Below are 24,988 nucleotides of genomic sequence, written 5' to 3' on the forward strand. Positions count from 1 at the left end.
CTCCTAAGATAACCCCCATGTACCCTTCAAGGAGAAAGTTGTTGTGGAAATCCAGTGTTTCCACAAGGAAGTAAGGGAATATCTTGGTATAAGTTAACTTGTTTATGGGGAACCTCAGTTTATTAGCTCCCTTGTCACAGATGAGTTTCTTGGTTATAGGTACATCTTTTGTCTTGTTGGTAAGGCCTTAAACAAAAGTAGACACAGGTGATTTAGGGGAATAAGCAGCTGTTTTCAGCCTATATAAAAGGGATGAGTGTCTATTGTTGTTGGGGATAAAGAGCCATTTGCTTGGTCTTCCATTCATATGGCACATTTATCTGGAGGTCTTGGCCTTCTTGCTGGCCAAATTAAGCCCAGCACTCACTCGATGGTTCAAAAGGACTTTCATAAGAGAAGCCACACTCACTGACTTAACTACTGGATTCTTCTCTGATTTTGTTACATCGAGGGTCAGAGGCATGTGGCAGAGTAGTAGCTTTATTTAGTTCCCGAAGCTCACATCTGTCCCTTCTCATGCACATTTTAACCTCAGTCGAGAGCCCTGTTCCTGGGTTATGGTCTGTTGTGCACTGAGAGAAATTTTATGGCAGCTATTTAAACTACTTTTGACTTGCTTTCAAATACAAGACATTTTTGAAGAATAAAAGTAAAGCTTTGGCAAAAATTACTATTCTGTTTACATTCTGAATGTTAATATTTCTTCCTATGAAAGACTTGTCTGAATTAAATGTAAAGGATTTTTAAGGTAATCACAAGCCTTTAAAGCCACATGTGTCAATTTTTTAAAAAAAAAATTACCAACCTAAAATTAAACAGATCAAAGTCTTTTACTTTATAGCCTGTTACCTCAGAACAGCTGCACAATAAGGGTGAATTGCACATATTTAAAATTTCACTGTAACAAAGCAGTGTATTTTCAGCAAACTGTGACCATTAACTATTCAAAAACTTTTAAAATCTAATCTTTAAGTATGAATTGCTTAAATGCAAATAGACTTTTTCTCAGATCAATTGTTAATTTGAAAATTATTAAACAATGTGTGCTGCTTATTTTTTGAGTGCTTTTTATAAACCTTTTCATTCTTCAGAGATTTTGTTAAGTCTTTGAAGGGAAGTAATCTACTGCTTGTTTCTTATCCTTTATTCTATTCACTTTCTAGTAGTTTTTCTCTGGTTTAGAGTATCTTTCTTTACTATGTAGAAAATCACATAAGTAATGTCGCCTGTCAGTTTTACTGTTTAGCAACTACTAATATGTTGGTGACCATCAATGTTCTAAGTGCTCATCCTGCTTTAAATTTCATGGATACTCACCTGAACACTTCTGTTACTTAATAACTTGTGTTATTAAGTAACCACACAAAGCAAGTGTGGTCTTCTCTTAATTATTTCTGGGAAACAGAGACATCTGTGGAGTTAAAAAAAACCCCAAAACCTGCTAAGTTCTAGCTTGATGCATATTAGAGGTAAAGCTCTCTTGTTTCAGAATGAACCTTGAAAGAAAGAAATTCAATAGGGAGCCATTTTACTTTCCAAAAATTTTAATTGTGAAAATAAGCTTTAAGTTTTTTTATTACGTTTCATCCTTCTTAAAAACTGACCAGTTCATTATGTGTTTCAGTTTCTCATGTGTAGTTTTTCCTGGAAGTCAATCCTTGAAAACTACCCACTTTGGAGTGTTTTTGTTTCTTCCTATACAAAATAATTCTGGTTTTCCTTTGATAAGTGATACATGAAACTAATAAAACCCTACAGGGTTCCCATCCTACAGGAAATGTACAGAACATAACTTTGCATTTGTGAGGCTATTGCCACGCTGTACCAATCTTTTTGGTGGATCTGCATGCATGATTGCAGGACATGGGCTTTGCTGCACATCCAGATTCTGCTCTCTGAGTGGCTGGTTATTCTGTGAACTGTTTGTTTAAAAACCAAATGTAATTATTTGACTTGTTGCATAAAAGTACACTTCTTTCCTGAAGAGTTTTAATATGTACCAGTTTACCATTCTTAAGTGTGTAATCTAGTCTGGTCATGGAGGGTTTGTTTTGGTAGTATATCATTCTCAAATTCTTTGTTAAGGATAAAATGGAGGGGAACATAAATAGACATGCTAGTATATTTTTGCACTAATGAAATATTCTTTGTGTGGAATATTGTTTACTCCCATTTTTTGTAGAAATCTGACTTTCAATACCTGCTTTCATTGTCAGTTACAGTGGCTGTACTCTTTAGGCTGTCCCATAGTTTAGTTCAGTCCTTGGGTGTATTTCTTGACTTTTGTTACATCATTTGAAAGTCTACTACAATCACACTGTCCTTGAAAACTCCTCAGGTAAAGCTATGCTGCACAATGGAGTTGCACTGATGCTAAAGTTCAATCACTGAACACCTGTCATTAGGCAAGATCACTATTAAATGTTTCTGTTTCTTACTCCTTACTATTGGAGGAGTTCACCACACTGCTAGTGAGCTGTGTTTTTCACACAGAAAGTGTTCTCATCTCTTTAATCACTGCTATTTTTGGCTGTATTTAGAAATATTTGGAAATGCTATGTGCATTTTGTCACCTGCATCCAAGACGTTTGGAAAGTTTCTCCAGAGAATTTGCAAGTAGCTGCAAGTGTTGCATATTTGAACTTGCAGAATGATACTAATCTATGAGAGTTTCTCATGTCTTTATGTCACTAAAAATCCCCCTTTCTTTCCTCTGTGTTTGTAGAATAGCAGCAGCAAATGAGTGAGGGATGTGATGACAGTGGTAGAAAGACATGGATGTCTCCAACTTGCTTTCAAGTTTGCAAGCTTATGCATTAATCCACAAGATTTCTTATTTTTCAGATGCAACTGTGGTGTTCTTAGCTCTTGGGGACTTGGATCAGGAACTTGTTTTTATGTATAACTATAAAATACAGGATTCTCAAGGACTAGTTTTGTTGAAGCAAAGAGTAATATACAGTATCCCTTCTTTGGTTCTTTTCAAAACAATTGAATATGTGACTCTATGCTCTTGGCTAGTCCCCATCTGACCAAACCAAATAAATTGGAACCTATCTTTGTCCAATAGGGAAGTGTCTCTTGAACAGTAATTGTCATATTCAATGCTTTTCCACTATAGTCATCTTACATACACAAAGAGAATATATGTAAACATATTTTGGAGCAAAATAAGAATTGATGTGTTGTATGGGAGATGATTAACTTTCTGTTTGCATCTTGTCTTGTCCCCTCCCCCATCCTTCAATCACCTGCAGTGTAGAAATTGTGTTCCGTCCTGCAAAATATTTAAGTATTTCAACCTGGACACCTACTACTCAGTACCTTACTTGCATTCCACTTTTGTATAGAAATTTGAATTCACAATGGTGGAATAATATTTTCTGTTATGCGCTTCATTTGGTGTTCCCATTTAGCTATCAGTGCAAAACTTACAATGATGTTTTAAAAACAAATTCAGGGTGCTAAAAATCCCAATGGTCCCAGGAAAGATGTCATGATTCCAAGACTGCATTATTCTGACTGTAAGCTGTACTATGATAGTTATATTTGAAATTGTATTACCTCTGCTAACCTAACTATTAATGTAATTTCAGCTAGAGTAGACTGAAATAAGAGAATTTCTAAACTTAAATTTGCTATGAGGAAAATGCTTGTAATTTTTCCATGGTCCTAATCTTGAAGCCTTCTCTAGTTACAAGAAGTATATTTTGACTTGTCATTTTTTATTCCCTCCAGGTTTACTGGAACAGATGGACCAAGTGGTTTTGGATTTGAGTTGACGTTTCGACTAAAGAGAGAAACAGGGGAGTCGGCACCACCTACTTGGCCAGCAGAGCTCATGCAAGGCTTAGCCAGATACGTCTTCCAGTCAGGTACTGCTGGGGTAAATATGCTGGCTCACTTTTTCCTGCTTTTGTTCTGAAGGGCAACATCTGTCATGTAGTGCAACACTTGTCTCACTGGCACTCAGTCAAAACTTGGGAAGTATCTTTGTGTGGGAACTCGGAAGAGTGTGTTCCTTCCATCAGTCCAACTTGTTGGGGACAAAACCCAGCAGCTGTACAGGTAACTCCAAATCCTTAGTACTGAAAAGCTGAAGATACAGAACAGTTAGTAACTGTAGGAAGCCTGCCCAATGGCACTTTGCTTTCCTGCATAGTTGTTTTCACCCTCTCTTGGTAAGAAAACCTTGTTTGCTTATCCTGAAATAGCTTAGGAGCACCAGTGTGGTAAGTTCTCACTTCCCAGCAGAAAGGCTGTAACTTCTGAAAAAGCTGCAGTTCCTTCGCAAACCAAATGTCTTCCCGTGGTCTCAGCAGTTGAACAGCAGCAACATATGTAAACAAGGAGTTGCTGAGATGTGAAAATGTAAAAACATAAGGGATGCCAAGGCTGGGAGGGCTAAGGAATAGCAATTAATGAGGATGGAGACTTGCCAGGAAACCGGGAACCAGGGTGCCTACAAAACATCCTCTTGCACTACTCTGTGTTTCATTTGTACCAGTGATAGAATATTAGTTTGTAGTGTGAGCATGTGAAGACCCATGGAACTGTTGAGTGCATAGCATACTTGAAAGGTAGTCTCCAGCACCACAAGACCTGTATGGAAATATATGAATAACTTTTTTTAACCTTTACAGGTAAACTATATTCTAAATCAGTTATTATTGAATTTGTAACATTTGGTACTTGCTCTACTAGTTAATAAATTGCTCAGTAACTTCTAATTCTATTTCTGGTTTTCAGTCAGATGGCTGACTCCCAAGAAGGAAAGGTCTAAATGAAAAGAGCATTGCTCTGCTAACGTCTGTGACAACAGAGGCAGTGACAACATTTGTGCAGTGTTTTTTCAAAATACTGACAGAAACCAACAGATTTTTTAATTTTGTTTGTTGTCTTCATCTAAGGAGTGTCTCTTGTTACAGATTAAAATTATACAAGTTTATTTTTTATAACTTTTGCTATGTAGCTTTCTACCCTTTCCATGGGTGAGAGGAGGTCTGCGGAGGGAAGCAGGATTTGGGAGAGTATCTAAGGAAAAACTTCTAAGTGACTAAGCTGGCACTCCAGGTGGACACTTTCCATGTTTGGTTTTCTGCAGTCTCATCTTTCTGACCTCAAAGCCAATGAACTCTTAAGCAGTTGTGCCCATGCATATCAGTCTAATGTGAACTTCTTAGGGGCTTCAGTGTTGTCCTCTGCTTATCCATGTTGGTTTTGACTATCCTCCTTGACTCTTTAAAGGGGCTGCTCAAATTCATGTTAATGGATTCTGGCCTCTGGATGTTTACTTCTCCATTTACATTATTAAAAAAACCCTATCTATGAATCATAATTATATGATATGAATCACTTTCTTTGGATATGAAATTGAGCATGAGCCAACACTACATTCATCATGTAGTAGCCAAACCACGTGCTGGGTTACCTTAGGAAGCATGAACAGCAGATTGAAAGAAGTTATTACCTCTTTGGCATGGCACTGGGGAGGCCTTTTTTAAAATACTGTGTCTTGTTTTGGGCCTTCCAGTTCTGAAAAACTGGAGAGAGTTCCAGAGTGGTTAAGGGTCCTAAAGCACATAAGCTTTGAGGAGAGCTGGAAGGAGTAGGGCTGTTTTAGCCTGTGAAGAGAAGCTGCAAACGAGAGCTTACAGGTGTTAAAAGGGGTGATTACCTGATTGTGAGGTCAAGGTCTGGATAATACAATGGGGGCTACAGTTCTGAACTGTAGTATGACAGGTTCTGGACAGGCTTCTGGGGAAACTTTCTCATCAGGGGGTTGTCAAATGACAGGGAACAGTTCATAAGCAAGGTGGTGGATCTCAGTTCCTGAAAAGGTTTGAGATTTAGCTCAACAAAGCTATAATGACATGATTTAGCACTGATGATGGCTCCACTTCAAAAAGGAGGCTGGATGAGCAACCTAGAGATGTTCTTTAAAATACCACAGAGTAACTGGATTTTTTATTTTTTTCCATATAGCTTTCTGACCTTCAGCAAGCAGCTATGTGCTGTCACCAAGTATTACCAGCCATTCCTTTTTCTGCGTAAAAGCAAACTGTGTGCGGTTGCACCAAGTGATCAAGCTTTAGTTTTGTTTAAGTATAAATTTGTTTCTTATTTGTATCTTTTGAATTAGAACTTTCTCAGGCTAAAATCTTATGGCTAATTATAGATGTCAGTTTTCTCCCTCTACTCAGCACTTGTGAGACCCCACCTTGAATACTATATCCAGTTCTGGTGTCCCCCCCCCTAAGAAGGACATAGATTTGTTGGAACAGAGGAGTCCAGAGGAAGGCAACAAAGATGATCCAGGGGCTAGAGCACCTCTGCTATGAGGAGAGGCTGAGACAGCTGGGATTGTTTAGCCTGAAGAAAAGACTCTGGAGGGGACCTTATAGCTGCCTTCCAATACTTGAATGGAACCTACAGGATGGCTGGAGAGGGACTTTTCATAAGAGTCCAGCAACAGGACAAGGGGAAATGGTTTTAAACTGAAGGAGAATAGGTTTAGACTGGATATTAGGAAGAAGTTCTTCAGTATGCGAGACTCTGGAACAGGCTGCCAATAGAAGTTGTGGATACTCCCTCCCTGGAGGTATTGAAGGCCAGATTAGATGAGGCTTTGAGCAGCCTGGTCTAGATGAGAGGCGTCCGTGCCCATAGCAGGCAGGTTGGAGTAGGTGATCTTTAAGGTCCCTTCCAGCCTTAGCCATTCTGTGATCCTGCTGATGTATTTAAAAGTAAGACTTGTAATGGGGCAGACTCATTTCTTCTTTGCCTCTCAGGGAAATACCACTTAACCATAGCTGGAGTCAGTAGTTTTCTATTTACACATCTGATTGTCCCAGTGGTTTTGCTTCACTCCTGTCCCCTCTCAGGCTGGCAATTTCCAGACCAATTCCCATGTTCTCCCTGGCATCACCGTTGGGTGCTCAGCAGTGTTACTTCTGTTCTGCATGGTGGGATTTCCCCCAGTGTAACATTACCACTCTGCAAAGCCAAGTGAGCTTCTGTTCTCACATTTTTTCTTTGGTCTTATACAGGACTTCTCTGAAACTTTGAAACTGAAGAATTTGAAGGGGTGGTTCTGAAGCCTATTGGGCATTAGGCAGGCTGTGGCACGACAGCATTGTTCTACATGATGGAAGGTTTCTTTTTGCTCAGGTTCTTTCTAACTGTGCTTCTTGAAGCATTGCTTAAATGCTACAATGATAAGTGTTGTCTGACTCTGGTGTATGTACTTTAATGTTGTCTGCTTCCGTTGTTGAAAGAAAATAATCTGTTGTGTCCCTTTAATACTCCAAATACCCTTAAAATCATTTGATGAACCGAAACAACTTAAGCTATGCTTATGAATTCACTCCGAAGAAGAAGCAAGGAAAAAAAAAAAGGCTGGCAGAACCTTTTTGGGTAGGCTCCAAGCGCTTTCACATATCAAAAGATTGTTTACTTTGAAAGCTATGTTAAGAGCTAAGTTCTTATCTCTTCAATAACAAGCCAAACTTTTTATCATAGACACGCTTTGCTGAGTCTGGTTGAAGATGAGGAATAGTAAGGTGTAGTTATACTTCTGCTGAGCCTGGACACTTTCAGATGGTGATAACTTGAGTTCTTGAAGACTCTTCTAATAGATACTGCTGTAATAAATATTACTGTTGTGTATTAGAGTTGCAAAGCATGTCTCATTGCAAGTGATATATTTTTGTAACAAACACTTGTCATAATCACTTTTAGGCAAATTAAAAGTGTTTTCCTTTGTTTCCATCTCTCCTGTGCTGTGACTGCTTTAGAAAAGCAGTCTTCATTGAATTCCAGACCTATGAGCCTTGGCTTCTCTGTTCACTGTAACAAACATGAGCTTTTTGCTTTTAATTAAATGTCCCCCTTCAACAAAATCAAGCTTACACGTCTCAAAAAAATTCATTTGTGGCTTTATCTGTTCATAATTTTATCACTGTTTGACCATGACCACAAATTCCTACTCTGTTATTTTTAGTTTAAAAAAACCCCAAAACTGCAAACCTTGAAAATTAAACTTTGCACAATTCAGTGACCTTAGGTTGTCATGGTTTATGGGTATACTGGGAGTATCTTATGGTAGAACTAATTTCTACTTCACTTCAAACAAAGAAAAAGAAGTGCTCTTCCTGCAGAGAGCTTAGGTGGGCTTGTTACAATTGTTAACGCTGTAGCTACTGCACTATTACAATGCTGTAGAGATACCCTGGTTTTTGCTTTCTTGTAATTAAAATCTGCATTATTTTTCTCTCTAAGGTAAAGTTAGGTTGTTTTCAAGGGCATGCCTGATACATGTCATGAGGACAATAGATCAATGTAGCATGGCAGCACACAGTGTGTATGTGTTCCTGCTATTTCCATGTTTCTTGGCCTGAAAGGAAACATCTGTGGCTGTCAAGTACAGGTTTGGGTACTTTTGTGAATCTTTTGACATTGTCCCTCGCAACAGATATGTATGTGAGAGAGCTGATGAAATGTGATGTCAATAAAAACTGCAGAAAGAAGGATCCAGTACTGGATATTTAGACTCATATGGATGTTTAGAGTCATTGTCCATGCGTTGTTGTCAGCCACAAAAGATGTGTGTAGTTTGGATTCCTCTAAAATGTATCCAAAGTTTCGTGCAATTTGGTATTGACCAGGATGATAAAATTAAGAGTATTCTTACGAAAACTGCAGATGCAACAAAGCACTATTGCAGAGAGCTGGAATTCAGGAAAACCTTTGCAAATTGTGCAAATGGTTTGGAGTTAATGTGCAGTAAGGTCAGGGAGGTGCAAGAAGTGGAAGTTACTGCACTTACACAGGAATAAGCCAGTGCACAGTTATCAGCTGGGGAAAGGCAGCAGTTCTGAAAGAAAGAAGTGCTTTGCATTTACTAGCACCAGTGAGCTTATACCTAAAACAATTCTCTTCATGCTTAGATAGAAGTGAAATTATTCTAATGTATAAGTACAAGTGTTCAGTGTATCATGGATGATAGGATCCTACACTGCTGGTAACACCTTGAATTGAAAGGTTGAGCATTATATCTCATTTTGGGCAAAGTCAGAGACATCCCAGTTGGAGGCAGTCTGGAGGAGAGCAATGAGAATGACCCAAAGCTCCAGAAAATGTGACCTGTGTAGGAATGATCAAACAAGTTAATTTTGTTTAGTCTTGGGAAGAGAAGATGGAAGGAAGGAAGATGTGAGAACAGTCTTTAAATATGCAAAAGGTTTCTGTGGAGAATAAAGTAGTAACTCGCGTGCTCACTGGGGAATATTGGAGGCCTATCAATACTAAAATTTCTGTAAGATGGGCTTAAGGTATGCCATTAGGAACAGCTTTCAAATGTGAGTGTGGTGAAGTACTGGAGTAGTTGCAAATTGCTCATTTCTGCATACCTTTGAAAACAAGTCAAACTATTCTTCACAGATATTTCTCAGGGAGAGTTGATCCTTCCTTCAGGTAAGGAGTCATCTTAATCTCTTTTATATTTTAAATATGTCTTGACTGACTAGGTGTCCCCTTTAGTTTTTTTAAATGTAATTTCCTCTGGTTCCATAAATACATAATTTATCTTTTCTCATAGATTCCTGATTGCAGGTGCACTATAAGATATTTAAATGTGAATTTTCAACTTTCTGTTAATTTTCAAGTTAAATTTTAAATATTAACCTTTGATTAGTTAATAGTAGGAAGCTACTTGTATCTTGGGGACTGCAAAATAGCAGTAAAAATAAAAATCTACAAGCAAAGGAAATAAGCAATCATGCAAGATGCAATTTGTAGGTAACCTTCAGGAACTTAGTATCCATGAGCTTCTGTCCTGTGCTGTAATTAAAGTCCATGGGCCAATAACCCAAAGCTCCTGGCAGGGAGAATGGTTCTGATGGATGTGTGCAAGTGCCCAAGGCAACAAAGCCATGCAAGCCTTTGGCACCCAAGCTGAAAAGCAAGCCCAAACTGAGATACATCTAGCCTTCCTTAGTTATTTCTGATATGTCATACTTTCTGCAGGTAGAAATTACTTTCCGACAGCTTGTCTGTAGTTTGAGGAAATGCAGACACTGTCCCTGCCTGTGTGCACATTGGCTCAGAGCATTGGTTTGGGGCCATTATGCGAGCTCTGCGCTGCAATTCCCCTTGTAATTACAGGACCTACAAGGACTGCTGGTGTAGATCCACTCTTCTTATTCAGCAGTTTTCATCTGATTCAAGTTACTTCAGTCTGAGACACAGAGGCACTTTGCTCTTGACAGGTGGTGTAACTTCAACTGAAAATAGGGTTCAGTGAGATTAAGTGATGTGCTAGAGTCACAGACTTGCAGCCATGAAGCCATGGAATACCTTGACGCCTGTTGCCCTGGTATAACTGCTAAGGACTCCTCTTCAGATCTCCTGGAGTCCAGAAAGCTTCAATGGGGTAGCCTCTGTGACTCTTTCTTTGCCAATGTGTTTTCAAACATTCTTGACAGAAGCCAACTTCTGTGTGTATAAAGGGAAAAAAGCCCAACAAAAACCAACAAACTCCAAACCCCAAACAGACTCCTTGCTTCCTTGAATATAAATGAGGCTTGTCTAGCTTGTTGTAAAACAGTGTTTATTTCTTCCCAGTAGGTTGACTAAAGCCAAATAAAATCTCCCAATAATTCATGTATATGTTTTTTCCCTGACTGTTCCTTTTTTTATTTTCCCAACCCCAGGCTGATTTATTGTTCTTTTCTGGTTGTTATGGCTCTGTAAAATATATATATTTTTTCTATCATCTGTTTGTAATATTGACCAGTTTTCAATGTGAAGCTGGCCCTTGTTCATCTATAGTATTCCAGGATTTTAGATTAGAAAAAGGGGGAGGGGAGGGGAGGGGAGGGCTAGCTGTGTGTTTTAGCTTCACAAAGAAGTTTTTGCTGTGCAAATGCTGAAGCTGTAGCACAATGAAGTTTATAAAGTATTCTCCTGGCTGGTTGCTTGCTGTAGTTCAACAAGACTCGACCAAGTGCACATTCTGCGCGCCTTTATTCTGCGAAGAGGTATGGAAACATTAAGTCACTAGTTCCAGTTTAACCCAAGTTTGTCATGGCCAAAAGCTCTCATCATCTGATAGTTATTCAGTGGTGCATGAGAAATTGCTTGGGTTTTAGCCTAATTCCTCTTAGACATTTCTCATAAAACAAACTGTTCTGTGAGCAGCAACACAGATCAAGGCTGGTCCTTTACGTCTCTCAGCGCTAGCCCCTCTATGTTCCACACTGCAATAAATTCACTTCTCCCCATACTGCTGCCTATGAGCTCACCTCCCCAATATTTCCTACTCCCCCGCTGCCCCTCATCTCCCAATGCACCCCTGTTACATCCCTGAGCTTCCAACTGGGATGTACGTGCTGATGCTCATACCAAAGGATGTGCTGGCTGATAAACCGATTGCAACCATGTGGTTGGCTTATGCATCAGGAATGACAGGCAGCTACTGAGCTTGTGTCTCTAACCTGTTTCTGGCTTCCCCCAGAGGTGACTGGAGGCTCTGAAGTTACTGAGAGGGAATTGCCAAATGCAACTTTTGTAAATTGTCCTGATAGGCATCGCAGCAAAGTGCACAGCTCTGCTCACTCTCTGTATGTGCTTCCATTAGCCAGGACACAAGGCAGTGCCAGCTGCAGGAAACCTGTCCTTTTCCAGCACAAGAAATGACAGCTTGATTTGCACCAGGCTCAGCTAACAGTTCTGAGTACAGTTGTAACCTACAGAAATGTGTTGGTGTATCTGAACTCTCAGAGGAGGGAAGTTAGTGTTGGAGTGTGGCTTTACATGTTTTTTTTCTTTGAGTGCATGTGAAGGATGGGGCAGCCAGACACCTCTCTGCTTTCCTTACATAGCAACTCTTGGGAAAGTCTCAAGAAGCCTTGTTGCCATTTAGTCTTTGGCATCAGATGTTTTTTCTCTAGTCTGTTTTGCTTTTTTTCTGTGACTGTTTTTTGTTTAGTTTGGGGAGAGGAGGGAGAGAAGAGGCTCACAAGTTGTTAGAGAGGAACCTTGTATGTAGTGGCCAGGGCTGTGGCTGAGGCTGCCCAGGCTTTGATCTAGCATGCACCTGGTGGTCCCTCCTTCCTCTATGTGAGTCCTGTTTCAGTCAGGGGTAAACTAGCTGAGAGCACGAAGCAGAAATACAGCTGTGAATGCTGCTTAGTGCTGTTACACCACCATGCAGGTGATGCACTCCTGTTGTTCTTCCTGACCGCATAAGTGGGGTTGCATTACTTTAGATTTTGGCTGATTTAATACAGTTCATTTCTCTTTCTGTTCAGAATAGGAAGTGTGCTGTCCCTGTGCAATGCTGGAGGCACCCCAGTGCCATTCTCAGTCCTGCCCTTTGCCTTGGAGTACAGTCACTACTTCTTCAGCTGCTGTTAGGACAAACTGGCAGTTATTCAGCTCTTGCTGATTTTGGTGGGTGGTATCTCCCTGTCCTTGACTTATCACTTGCTAAGGCATTGTGCCACACCAGAGAATCTCTTCTCCAGGGAATTACTTTTGCTGTTATGATAGAGAAGTCCCTGCAACCCTCTGGCTAGTGAAGGGCACTTTCTCATGAGCTTGAGCAGAGGGCAGCCAATGCTGCTGTGGGACATTGCTTTTTGCTTTGCCAGCACTGATAGTGTGAACCTGGACTGTGCATGGGGCTACTTCACTCTTCTTCCCTGTTTGCATTTCAGCATTAGAAAAGCATGACTGGGAACCCAGGGGTTTCCAAGGACACCTACTGTCATTCAGCTTGTGGGAGGAAAAGTCTATGGCTTTTCTTGGCAATGGGCTAGCTATGTAGTATAAACTAAAAGCCTTTTCTTCTCTACCGCTCCAGTCTCATGCAGTTTGGGCTTTTTTCTCTCCTGCATTTTGTCTGGACTCATGGGTCAGGCTGGGTAGTTCCTGAGCCTTGTCGTAGAGGTCACTATTGTCTCTCCAATTTCTAGCTCTTGACTGAGTACAGGTCTTTGAACTTCTCTGTCTCCAAAGGGCAGGTTGACACTAAAGCATGGAGAGACTTTCTGCCAGAAGCAGAAGCACAGAAAGTCTTTGTTCCTTATAAAAGGCTGTTGAAATAAAAAGAACGCTGTCTTCCCCAGGCTGCTTTACTGATTGCCTAGTATTTCTAGGCAAGAGATCTCAGCACTGCCTGAAAAAGGAGGCTTGTTCTTAGTTGCTACTGCAATTTAGATAAAGTAGGTTTAGGCCCAGTTTGAGCTGGCTAGATTTCAACTGATGTTGTCCCTTTTAATTCTGTCAACTTGTGTCCTGTTCCTGCCTGGGAACTGAACTTGGCTTGTTGCTTTTCAGCTGTTGGATACAGTTAATTCAGTTGATTTATTAAAATAAAAATTAAAAAACGGGGAAAAAAAAGGGACCCTTTTTTTCCTCTATCTTTGCATCAGTCCATATGTCCTGAAGTGGCTTCCAAATATCAGGAATGGACAAAACAGCAATGCTTGTAAACCGGAGGTATGGTTGCATATTTAAAAGCACAAGTCATTTTAGGCTTCTTATACTGCATGTGTGCTGACATTGGGAGAGGGAGGAAAGAAGCAGGTTGGGAGACTTAGAGGAGAGGGATGTGATGTGTTGCTGCAGCAGCCACAGGACAGCCAGCAAGCCCCGCACCTTGGGATGATAACCTGGATGCTGGCCCCAAGCAGGTGTTTATCCTGAGTGGCTGCAGTTCAAGATCTGGGTTTTCTGCCCAAAGTCAAGGGGAGCCAAGCTCTCCGAAGGAAGTATTTCTCTCCATCCTACCTGGAGCCTTCCTGAGCCAGAAGGATGAGCAGGAGCTGACATGCTGAGGACTAGCAAGCCTTGTTAAGAGCATCTCTGATTCTTGGGTAAGAAAGCAGGATAGAAGCTACACATGGTCAGCCCAGCTTGGGACAAAGGCTCTGTCCCCTGTAATGATGGAGGAATGCAAGACAAAGGAAAAAGCTCAAGGAAAGCAGCAAACTCCCCCTCTTGCTGGTGTGAGGTCCTTTGGCATCTTATATATGAAGTCTTTGTCCCACCCAGCCTTTTCTGGGAAATGGAAGCAGCCACCCTAATAGTTAAAGGCTTCTTCTGCACAGAATAGTGTTCCCTCCTCCTATCCAGGAGCTGAAAGCCACAATGCAGAAGGATTGTTCCGCATTTGCAGAAGCATCCCCTCTTGCTGCCTGTGAGCAAGTTTTTGGGATACACAGAGGAGAGTTTGAAAGGTTATAAGTACTAGCAGACTTGTGAAAAGGATGGGTTTTTTCCCTTGACAGCTGCCAAGCCTCTGTTAGATGGAACTGCAGAGTGGACTGAACTGGAAGTTGGGTTCACTGTTACGTATCTACCTTCTTAAGCTTTCTATTGAAGATCAGTGCAGCAAGTGGTGTTCAAACTGTGCGCTCTGACTGACCCACTCTGCCTGCAAGAGTGTCAGTACACGGAGCTCATTACAGACCATCTTCTGTCAGGCTCAGAGGCAAAGATCCTTTGCAGCAGTCTGCTCGGCCAGGAGGCAGCAAATGGGCACAGCAGGGAAAGTGTTCTGTTCTTGGTGGGAGAGAGAAACCAGGGGAGTATATTCAGAGGCTGCAATCAGCCCAGAGCCTGTGGAAAGTAGACTCTACTGCTTTTTTGTTTACAGTCAGGGCCTTAAAGGAATTGCCATGGAAAACTTGGGGTGTCATTTCAAAAGGTCCTTCATAAATAGGCAGATCATCTTGCATTTCAACTGTAAATAGAGCTTTTGGACTCAGTTTCTGTATTTCTCTGCAATGGGTTGGTAGAGCTCAATATATAACTAATATTTTACAGAAATATGTGTAAATTCAGAGTTCCTCTGTTCCTCTGCCCTTTGGCCTCCTGTTTTGCTGAAGTAAAACACAAGTTTGGTCTTCACAAGCTTTAAATTCCTGAAAATTTAAGAGAAAATAATCAACCATTGGGAAAAATGCATTCTCAAAGACCCATGCCCTTCCTGTCCCTTATAAGTCCCAGAACTAATTCTGAGTAACTAGGTAAGTTTTTTGAAGAGATTACAATGTTATAACTCTCTAGGTGTTTTCTCTCAGACTGTCTTCCCTTTCCTGTGTAAATTCTTCTAAAAAGGATACCCTGGTGCAGTCTTGCAGTCAGATGTCTGTGCTGTGAAGGCAATTAAAAGAAGTTGCTTACATCTTCTTTGGATACTGTAGAGGAGGATGGTGCCTTCTTTTTCACTTCCACCTCCTTGAACGGTCTTCAACAGAAACATCTTATAGATCTCTAGGGGAAGTTCACAAGTGGCTGTATAGTTACGTGGTGCTCCCATGTCTATCTAAGCATCCATCCACCTTTATGGTTTCCACATGTGCAAGTATGTTGGAGGTCCAGCAACAGGGAAAAAAATGTTTCTTGCTGCAGTACTCTTCCCTGGCTGAGGATACCAAAACATTGCTGAATGCTTGAATTGAATACAAGTCTTTGTTCTTCTTGCACCTGAGTGGGAAATGTTCAGATGACCATAACACATTCTGGATTTCAAGTATCAGAATACAGGATAGGGTTTTTAGTTTAAGGGCACGTATCTCTTCAAATTGCCCTTGTGGGACTGCATAATCTGTAAATAAACTGTCATTAAACACCTATTTTGAGCAGAGTTCTTATCTGACAGGAAATCCTGCTATATAACATCCTTTTTTGCTCCTGGGTCTCCACCCTGTCCTGAGGTTATTCAGTTCCTGAAACTATTGAAGGCATAAATACCATCCAAGCATCTTGTTCAGGTGAAGGCTGCAGAAAGATGGTGGCAGTGCAGCTGGACAGAGGTGAAAGGGTCTCTTGCCTGGGATTTGGCAAATGTGTCACTCCTGCTCCCTTGCAGTTGCTGGGCTGGGGTATTGAGGGAGTAAGAATATTGTCCCACTTGCCTGTTGGATGAGATGAAATGATTCAACACTTTAGCACCCAGGGACAATGCACCTGAGCGACAGGGTGTAGAGAAACAAAAGGTTGGAGGGGGAGAATTCTATGGGCCTGTGAAGGAGCAACTTGAATGTGTGTTTGGTTTTTTTCTCCACCATAGTTAGCAATGCCAGGGAAGTCCTCTCATGTTGCCGTGTCTTCCTTCAGCATTCCCTCCCTGTGGGAGGGAGCCATGCAGATAAATCTGTAGATAGGTGAGAACTGTGTTGTTGCAAAAGCAAGGCGGGGAGATGCATCGTGCCCCGGGCAGTGCTTATGCCGAGGGGATCCAAACCTGCGGATTGTGCCAGCTCCTGCCTCTGCTGGCTTCGAGAGCCGGAGGGGGCTGTATGCAGCAGATGTGGCTGAATGAAATGGTGTGGAGAGGAAGCGTGGGAGGAGGTGGCTGGCAGAGCCGGCAATATGGAGTCAAGGAGAGGACAGGGGGCCCACCATTCCTGGAGGGTGGGAGCGTGCCCTGGGCATGGGAGTCACTTGCTGGGAGCCTGCGTGAGAAATTCTCAGAGACTGCAGTCATGGAAATTGTGTGTGCTAGACATGGGCAGGGAGATGGAACAGGCCAGACACACAGATGTGTAAGGGATGAAAGGAGATGTCCTGGAATACAGAAGAGGAAGAGGAGGCTCAGAACCAAGTTGATTATTGTATGATAGCATTTTAGCATTTGTTTTTTGGCTAAAATACTACACTCTTCAGTGTCATGTAAGGCATCCAGGTACCTGAGGACTACTTTGTGATAAGCAAAGCAGCATTTGTAACTCGGCAGCAGCAGCTGCAGATGTGTCTTCCACCATCCCACTGTCAGCAGGGGTGAGCGACAGCTCTGAGCAGGACACAGAGGAGTGAAGGTTCACGTTTGTCCTGCTGGTGGTGTACACTGGGGAGGCATGGGATGGTCTGAATCTGCCCCCTTCGTCTGCCTTCTAGGCCAGGGGACTTAAATAATCAAATGTTTATATATGCTTGCATAAATTGGTGAAGCTCTTTTGAAAGGATCATAAATTTTCTAAACTTAACCTGCAGCTATGGAGTAATGAACTTTACATTTTCAACCTGCTAATCATTTTTTTTTAAAGAAATCTGTATCACTCTTCTGAAACTATTTTCAAACCTTCGAGGTCAAGCAGTCCTTACAGTACTAATAATCTGTTTTATTTCCAAATTATTTTTTTTTAAAGAACGTTTTTCCTAGGCCTCTTGTTTCTAAAAGCCCAGTTTGAATCTCTGCAGTGGAGCTATTGTTTAATTGTTCTCCAGGGATTTAATTCTTCCTTGGGCATCTTGTCTATGCTGCATGTCTGCAACAGGCAGCAGAACAGTGTGAATTTGCACCTCTTTGGAGTGCCCAGGCTGGGGCAGTTCCTGTTTCTCAAACAGGAGGTATGTGGCAGCTAAACTTAACTGAAAAACAGGGAGGAAAAGCATTTTCTTAAATGAAATGCAGATATATCCTGGCTTGGATTTTACTTGCATGTTCTTAAGACACATTCAGCTTGAGTTGAAAATGAAATTATAAACTTAACTGCCAGTGGGCCCCACAGATTAAATCACAATTGTTTTTCCCCTTTGCCAATCTATGTGTGCAGTCCTTTGTAGGTTAGGGAACTAAGCAGACATAGAATTTAGCATTATTTTGTTTATCCCTAAATTATCTTAATTTAATGTAGCTGGCAAATGAGTGTGAATGAAGTCTTTACAGTCTTTTTTTTTTTATATTTGCATCTGTGTACTGAGTTGCAATAACATTATTTAGAGATTTTTAGCCATGGTTTTTATTTTTAGCTTCTGTATTGATTTATTATAGCTGTGTCTCTGGATGCATGCTTATATCTATTTCTGAGCTAGTCAGAAATTTATTAAGTAGCGAATATATAGCGAATACATATATATATAATATATATATATAAAATATAGCGAATACATTTGAGTTGGACTCTGCATCTACCCTTAGTTTCTCTCAATTAATTCTAGCTGTTCTGTCTGCAAAATGGTACTCAAAAACAGCATCAAATCTTACTTGTGACAGATTGCCGGATTACCTTTTTCTTTTTTTTTTTTTAACAAAGCCAGACTGAATATTAAAAATGTGTTGGAGAAAATTCATTTATATAATAAATTATACAGGCCACATATGGGGCAATAGCAGTGCAATAAATTACGTTATTTCTTTAAGTATTGGATAAGCTGCATTCAATTTAAATGTCTGGCTGCATCACTGTCATGCTGGTCAGGAACTCACTGGGGGCCTTTTTAGCATTCCTGCACCCGTAAGTCATGAAGTCAAAATTCTTTTTTGCTTTATCCTCAAATACAGAATTTCTCTGACGTCTGTTACTCACTGCCTGCAGTTTAGCTGAGATCTCACAGTTGGATACAAAGTGTAGGTTGGTATCCCTTAGAGCAGGGTGAGTTTTTAACCCTCTAAATCATATGGATAATGTAGATCTGGCTCGTATGAGGGATGTGGTCACCTTGTTTGCCTGGCAGCATCCCCAGTGCCACACACATTTGGTGTATTTAAACCTAGCTACCAGAGGAGTGCCAAGTGTTGTGCTTGCAACAGTACTGGTTCAAAGGAGTGATGCAGATAGCTGCTACTTTCTCACGGGGACAAACAGGATTAATTCTTTCAGCAGCATCTTGCTTGTATGGCAGAAAAAAAAAAGTCACAGTGTGATGATAGCTTGGCTTTCTGCAGAAATAAGAGCGACACAGAAACTTGCTTCTAAAGAATATGAATGCAGTAAAGCAGCTGTTTACCGAAACCCAACCACACTTAGTAGTTAATGTTTATAGGGCTTCTGCTCCATGCAGTAGCAGCTCAGAAACTGTAGCACACTGTCCAGATGGATTTATAACTGGTAAGTTAGGACAGCTTTACTCTTCTGTTGCATATTTTATCTGGCATTTCAAAGGAGGAGGTGTCTTAGAAGAGATGCTGAAGAATGGTCAGGACACAAATCCATTATTGTAAATTGAAAATCTATCTAGAATTGCATGGCATGACCATGTCTGAAGGAGGAAGTTTCTGGCCTTTGGATGAACCAGGGGTGGTGCAGACTGTACTGCCCTAGGGCAAGACTCAGTCTGGGGACTGTATGCCAGGCCATGCATTGACAGATGTGCTTTGAGTTTTCTTGCCTGTCTCCTTGCTGGTGGAACAGCATCAGCTCCTTGTCTACCTCCTTATGGTCCCCCCGTATGGTCTTTATGAACATGTCAGAGAAGATATTTAAATCCCAGATGCCCAAACACTTATTTCTTCTCTGCTTTGGGCACAGGGTAGTAAGCTCACTGGGGATGTTTCTTGGCCCACATTTATTAGCTTGGATCCACCTTTTGGATGGTGCTCTCTTAGCTCCCACTACTTGTCTTGGTTTGCCGTCCTTTTCAGTTTACTCCCTGTGGCTATTCAAGGGAGTATGGTCTCCTAGCAGAGTCCTATACAGGTATCCTGGCAGTTTTTACAAAATAAATTGAAAATACAATGGGAAGTGATCTGTGTTTCTCTCTAGAGCTAGCTAGCACTTCTTGATAGATTGTGTGTGTTCTACTGTTTATAAAACAACAGCTATGTTCAGTCAAATCAAAGGTAGGGAAGAATGCACTCCAAAAAAATACATGAGCAATGTTACACAAAGAGAATTTACTGGTCTTCAGTGGAATGGGTCCCTCTGAGTTATTTCCTCAATTCTCATTATAGAGCAGTTGGATAGTAAAGTTAGGAGAGATTGTGCAGCTGAATTATGACCATTGCTGCATGAGGGAGCCTCACTTGCTTTCTGTGAGCTGTAAAAGAAAATGGATAATGACATTTTAAAGACTTCAAAATATGGGAAGCTTAACAGAGTGGCCTGGTATAACAGTCTTACAGGTGCTGTTTTTGCATAATAGAATGATACAAGAGCTGTCTGTGGAAGTTTAGAGATTTCTCATTTCTGAAGATCTGTAAAGAGGTTTCAGATTTGCTATTATAAATAATCAAATAGAATAGTAAGTTTGAAATAAAATGTTTTAATTATTTCCTTGTTGAGTTTTTATGAAATCAGTAGCTCTCGGAAGCAGTTTGATTTCAGGTAATTCCATATGTAGCCGGAAAGGAGTCTCTAGTCCGAGATCGAGGTGTCAATATGGTAGTATAGACTCGGAGGATGTGGTTTGAGTCTATTGCCCACAGCGAGGAACTAGCAAGATGGTCTGCTGCTACAGAAGCAACCAGCCACTCTCTCAACTAGCTCCAGAATGAGCTGCCCCAGTGGGTGTGAGCCTCACTATTTATTGGCCCCATGGTCTTGCACATGCTCCATAGGGGCCCTGCCCTGACTGGGCACAGGTGGAGTTGATAGCGGCTCACACCCACTTCCTGATGATCAGAGGCACCTGGTCGCTCTGTTCCACTATATTTCCCCCTCTTTTTTTTTTTTTTTTTTTTTTTTTTTTTTTTTTAAAGGGGGGGGGGGGCATAATCAAAAGTCATGAATTAGGTATGTTGGTCGTTCCTTGGAGGTCTATTTGTGGCAGGGCGCGTCCACTTACTGGGCACCCAGAGGGGTCCGTGGTCTGTGGATACGCAACTATAACCCCTCCCGGTGAACAGCAGCGGTTTTGGCCCTAGCCACTGGCCTGTTGAAGGATCTTTATAATAGATCTGTACGTCCGGCAATCATGAGGACAGTTAGTGTCCGCGGTGAATAGCCAGTCTAAGATGGCTTGGCCGCTTTCCGATCTTAATCCCCCCTCCCTCAGGGTCTTTTTCGCCTGTTGGAGCGTCTTCCAGCTATGCTGCTCGTAGATGGGTGGCCTGTTGTTGTCATACAGGATAGGGTAGGCTATGGTGTTAGGCTCCCAATCTCCTTCGATGATGGCATCACGGATGATGCCGGACCATCTTCCGGGTCGGGATTTGCCGACGCCCTGGTTGGTTTGCTTTGACAACAATGGTGCTGGTATGCTTTCTTCTTCATCATCGGGGAGGGAGGGTGGGTCTCGGTAGGTGTGAAATGATGACCGTTGTTCTAGGTTCAATATTCTCTTCTCTAAGGATTTAATTGCTTGGGTGGATTGTTCTAATAGTGTTTTTATCGTTGATTCTGGCCCCACAGGTATGATTGATGGAGTGTCTGCTGTTTTGTCACACTTATTTTCTGGGCTGGGAGGTAATGGTAGGGAAGGTTTTACATCACTACTAGAGCCACTTGTTGATGTCTTTACATTATCTGAAGCCTTTTCTTCCTTTAAACCAAGGTCGGAGAGGAACTCAGCTATAGTATGATGTACCTTCCCTCTCATGCCCTTGACGGCGAAGCTGTTGTCGCTTAGGATAGGGAATGCCTTCTGGGCTCCTTCATCCTCGGGCGGCAGTGGGGGTGCCGAGGGAACCACGCTGGTATCAACCTCAGGAGGCGGTGTTTTAATAAAGCTGCCGTTTGGTGGCATTGCCGCTATTGCGGTGACGGCAGCCCTGGCCTCATTCTTTACCCCTTCTAGGGCGTTAGCCATTATTTTCCAGGCGGCCTCTACCCCCGCTATGCTCTTTTGAACCTCCTGTTCGTGGAGTTCATTTAATAAGTCTCCGACCTCCCTCCAAAGTGCTCGGGCGGTGATGGCAGATGGGGAATAGGACGGTCCCTGTGCAGCGGGGGTGCTGGAGGAGAGTCCCATTTTTGGTAATAATTGGAGGATAATGGATTTTCCTACCTGAATGCCGGTTATCGTTTGTCCTGGGTCAGGTCCTGTTCCTTCTTGATTCGACGGAGGTTCGGGCTAGACCGGGGTCTTTGCCCGCATTCTCCACCAGATGTAGCCGGAAATGGAGTCTCTAGTCCGAGATCGAGGTGTCGATATGGTAGTATAGACTCGGAGGATGTGGTTTGAGTCTATTGCCCACAGCGAGGAACTAGCAAGATGGTCTGCTGCTACAGAAGCAACCAGCCACTCTCTCAACTAGCTCCAGAATGAGCTGCCCCAGTGGGTGTGAGCCTCACTATTTATTGGCCCCATGGTCTTGCACATGCTCCATTGGGGCCCTGCCCTGACTGGGCACAGGTGGAGTTGATAGCGGCTCACACCCACTTCCTGATGATCAGAGGCACCTGGTCGCTCTGTTCCACTACATCCATAACACAAAGAGAAAAAAAAATAAAATTAGCTAGTTTTTATTAAATCTTGCAGAAAAAGAACTAATTTCAAATCCCTGAAGACAGCTCACTTTGATGCATTATGTTTGTCCTGTAAGCATCCCTTCCAAGCAAGAGGACTCAAGTGTCCAAGAGATTCCTATAAGCAAGCCTGTGTATTTGCAATATACCCAGTGCTTCCAGTGGTAACTGCTGAAGGGTATTTGTTTATCCTATGACAGGTAAGTTGGTTTAGCTCTTTCTGCCATGAGGGGAACATGTAACTGCCTCAGGTTTACTGTGAAGCAAAAGTGTTCAACAGCAGTCCCTTATGAATCATATTGCGAGCCTTAGTTGCTGAACTTGCTGATTTATCCCCATGCTAAAATATTTTTGATTTTTAAAAAATATTTTATTTCGTTTCCTTTGCTATTTAATTCTTCCTGTTGATGGCTAATTCATCTGTCCTTTAGATTTGACAGTTCCCTGATGAGGTTCTGATCATTTTTTCTGACGATTCTTGATTTTGCTGTGCTCACCTAAGGAAACAAGGCTTATGCATTCATGCTGTTGTCCTGCCAAAAGACTGACCGTGGTACCATAATGGTGTTTGATCCTGTTGGCTAGGGTCAGACAGACTTAGCATAGTAGTAGGGCTCTTGAAGAGACATGTTTTTTAAAGGATTGTAAAAATCAGCAGGTGGTTAAAAATGCTGTGTCCTCGGCTGTGGAGAAGAGTGGAGATGCGTTACACTCAACCTTAGCCACAAGTCAGTGTAGATCGAGTGTGTGTGCCTCCTGTGCCTGCCTTACCTGGGGTAAAAGCTTTAGTCAGAGCTCCTTCCTTCTTAGGCAATGACAAATCCATCTGCAGCATGCAGACCCACAGAGCAGAGAGCATCCATGGTTCTCATGTTTGCAGAAGTCTTCTCCCAGCTTACTCCTAAGCATGGCAACACACCAGCTGGTTTGAGGATTGCTCTTTATTACAAGAATACACGAAACTCCACCTGTCACATAAAATTGGTGTTCCCTGACAGGTTGTTCTCTTGCTGGCCTTGCTGTGGAGTTGAGTAACACAGAATTTTAAAGACACAGAAGTCTTTGCATTTGCGGTTCTGAGACTGCTCATTACCCCCCTGTAATGTCAGAAAAAGTGCTTTTTCAGTAAAAACCCTTGATTTTTCACAGCTACTGCTGAAAGCCATCTCACCTTTTCCTGGATTCTGAACACAAATGCATTTTTATCTCATTAAGAATCACAATGCACAAGGGCTTTTGTAACATTTGTTGTGCTTCAGTCCCTCTTCAAAACCAATAAGAAAGTTTGCCACAGGTGCTGATCTGCACAGCATCACAGCAGGTCAAAAAGGGTGGTTGTAGCAGAGCTTGTTAAGAATGAGAAGCATTGGATCTACAGTTGCTACTAATGGGCTTCAGTAGAGCAGAGGCTGATCCCCAGAGGAGCATCAGAAGCATGATAGGATCCTTGCAGAGCCAGCTTTGCTGCTGAGGCTGTACATTTTCAGGTTTTCTAAACTGAGGTAATTTGTAAAGGAATGTTCTTTGTCTGAAAGGGGAGTCATGGTCTAGCCTGAAGCTAGGAATTGTTCTGGGAGCTTGTAGCAGTGGGTCCTGCCAAACTGGGTCAGTGCTCAAACCTCTTCCTGTAATCTTTTATCTTTACTTAGAACATTTCTTTTACATGTTTATTAATACCTATTTTCATGTCTGTATTTTCAGTTGTTTTGTATATAAGTAGCTTCCAACGTGAATGTGCATGTCTCATATGCTCTCTGCAGTAGGCATCAAAATGTTTACTGACAGGTATGGCTGTAAAACCATGAGTGCTGCTGAGAGACTCATGTTGGCATTGTTCTCTCTTAAGGTTTTAGTTCATGGTAGTGAAAAGTGGAGATCTCAGAAGGCACCTTGGCGATGACAAGTTGTTTCTCTGGTTAGTCAGTGTGGTCTGGGAGACACGGAGATGCAGCTCTGGGAAGAAAAGGCAGGTCTGTCTGACTGAGTGTGTTGCTTTTTGGGAAATGTTTGTGCTTATCATTTACCTGAGATGAGTGCATGTGTCTTCTGCCTACTTGATACGGAAAAACTCAGTTGCAGAAAAAACCCTCTACCACTTGCTTCTAAGTTTTAGAAGGCAGGTATTCTTTATTGCAGCACTGGATAAGTCCAACCCAATGTGCATACCTCGCTATCCAAACAAAGAGGTTATATACAGGCTAGATATGCATGTTAGTTTCCCAGGAGGCAATTAACAAATTGATTTAATTTCACGGTAGTCATTAACATTGGCAAATATTCTTAGCACATGTGTATTTGAGCCCCTAGGTCGTTGTCAAGGGTCTTCAGTAGTCTTCATCACCATGTCTGCTAGTTGAACTCAGTCTTTACACATGCTCAATCCATCCATATCATCCTCATCTACCTGAAACCAGCCTGTGTAACTTCCTTCATCAATCCCAATCCAAGGGATGCTGCTCAATGTCTGCCTCCTTATCTATCCACTACACATCTTCACATAGCTTAACAACTACAAAAGGATTTCAAAAGTACATCTTATTCTTCCACTCTATACCTTGTTAAGGAAAGAGTCCTAAGTCCTGGGTATAATATTCATCTCTTGGTTTTATGGAAAAATGAGTATGTATGTGTAGGAAATACTAGCACATTATATGTGTTTGTGGATGAAAGGGAGGTTGCACCAAGTATGTTACTGACAGGACTGCAAGTGACAGAAAGGTGTAGAACCCCCAGGAGACTCTTCACGTCCATCTGTACTATGATAACCTGGACGATTTATCTGGATATTTTATGTTCTAATTCAACATTCTTGAAAGCTCCATATTTATTATAAATTCACTTTGGATTAA

The 24,988-nt window shown here is 41.8% G+C and overlaps 1 protein-coding gene across 2 annotated transcripts in view; it reads left to right on the forward strand.

Moving 5' to 3' along the window:
* The window catches only part of SUFU (SUFU negative regulator of hedgehog signaling), a 96,912-nt gene that overhangs the window by 23,567 nt on the left and 48,357 nt on the right, over nucleotides 1-24,988 (forward strand). For both annotated transcript variants that reach the window (XM_030453013.1, XM_030453012.1), the window contains exon 3: nucleotides 3,739-3,875. In XM_030453013.1, coding sequence (XP_030308873.1) covers nucleotides 3,739-3,875 — 137 coding nt within the window. The remainder of the gene's footprint in view (nucleotides 1-3,738; nucleotides 3,876-24,988) is intronic.

Source organism: Calypte anna, chromosome 6 (genome assembly GCF_003957555.1).
Source record: "Calypte anna isolate BGI_N300 chromosome 6, bCalAnn1_v1.p, whole genome shotgun sequence".
Lineage (NCBI taxonomy): Eukaryota > Metazoa > Chordata > Aves > Apodiformes > Trochilidae > Calypte > Calypte anna.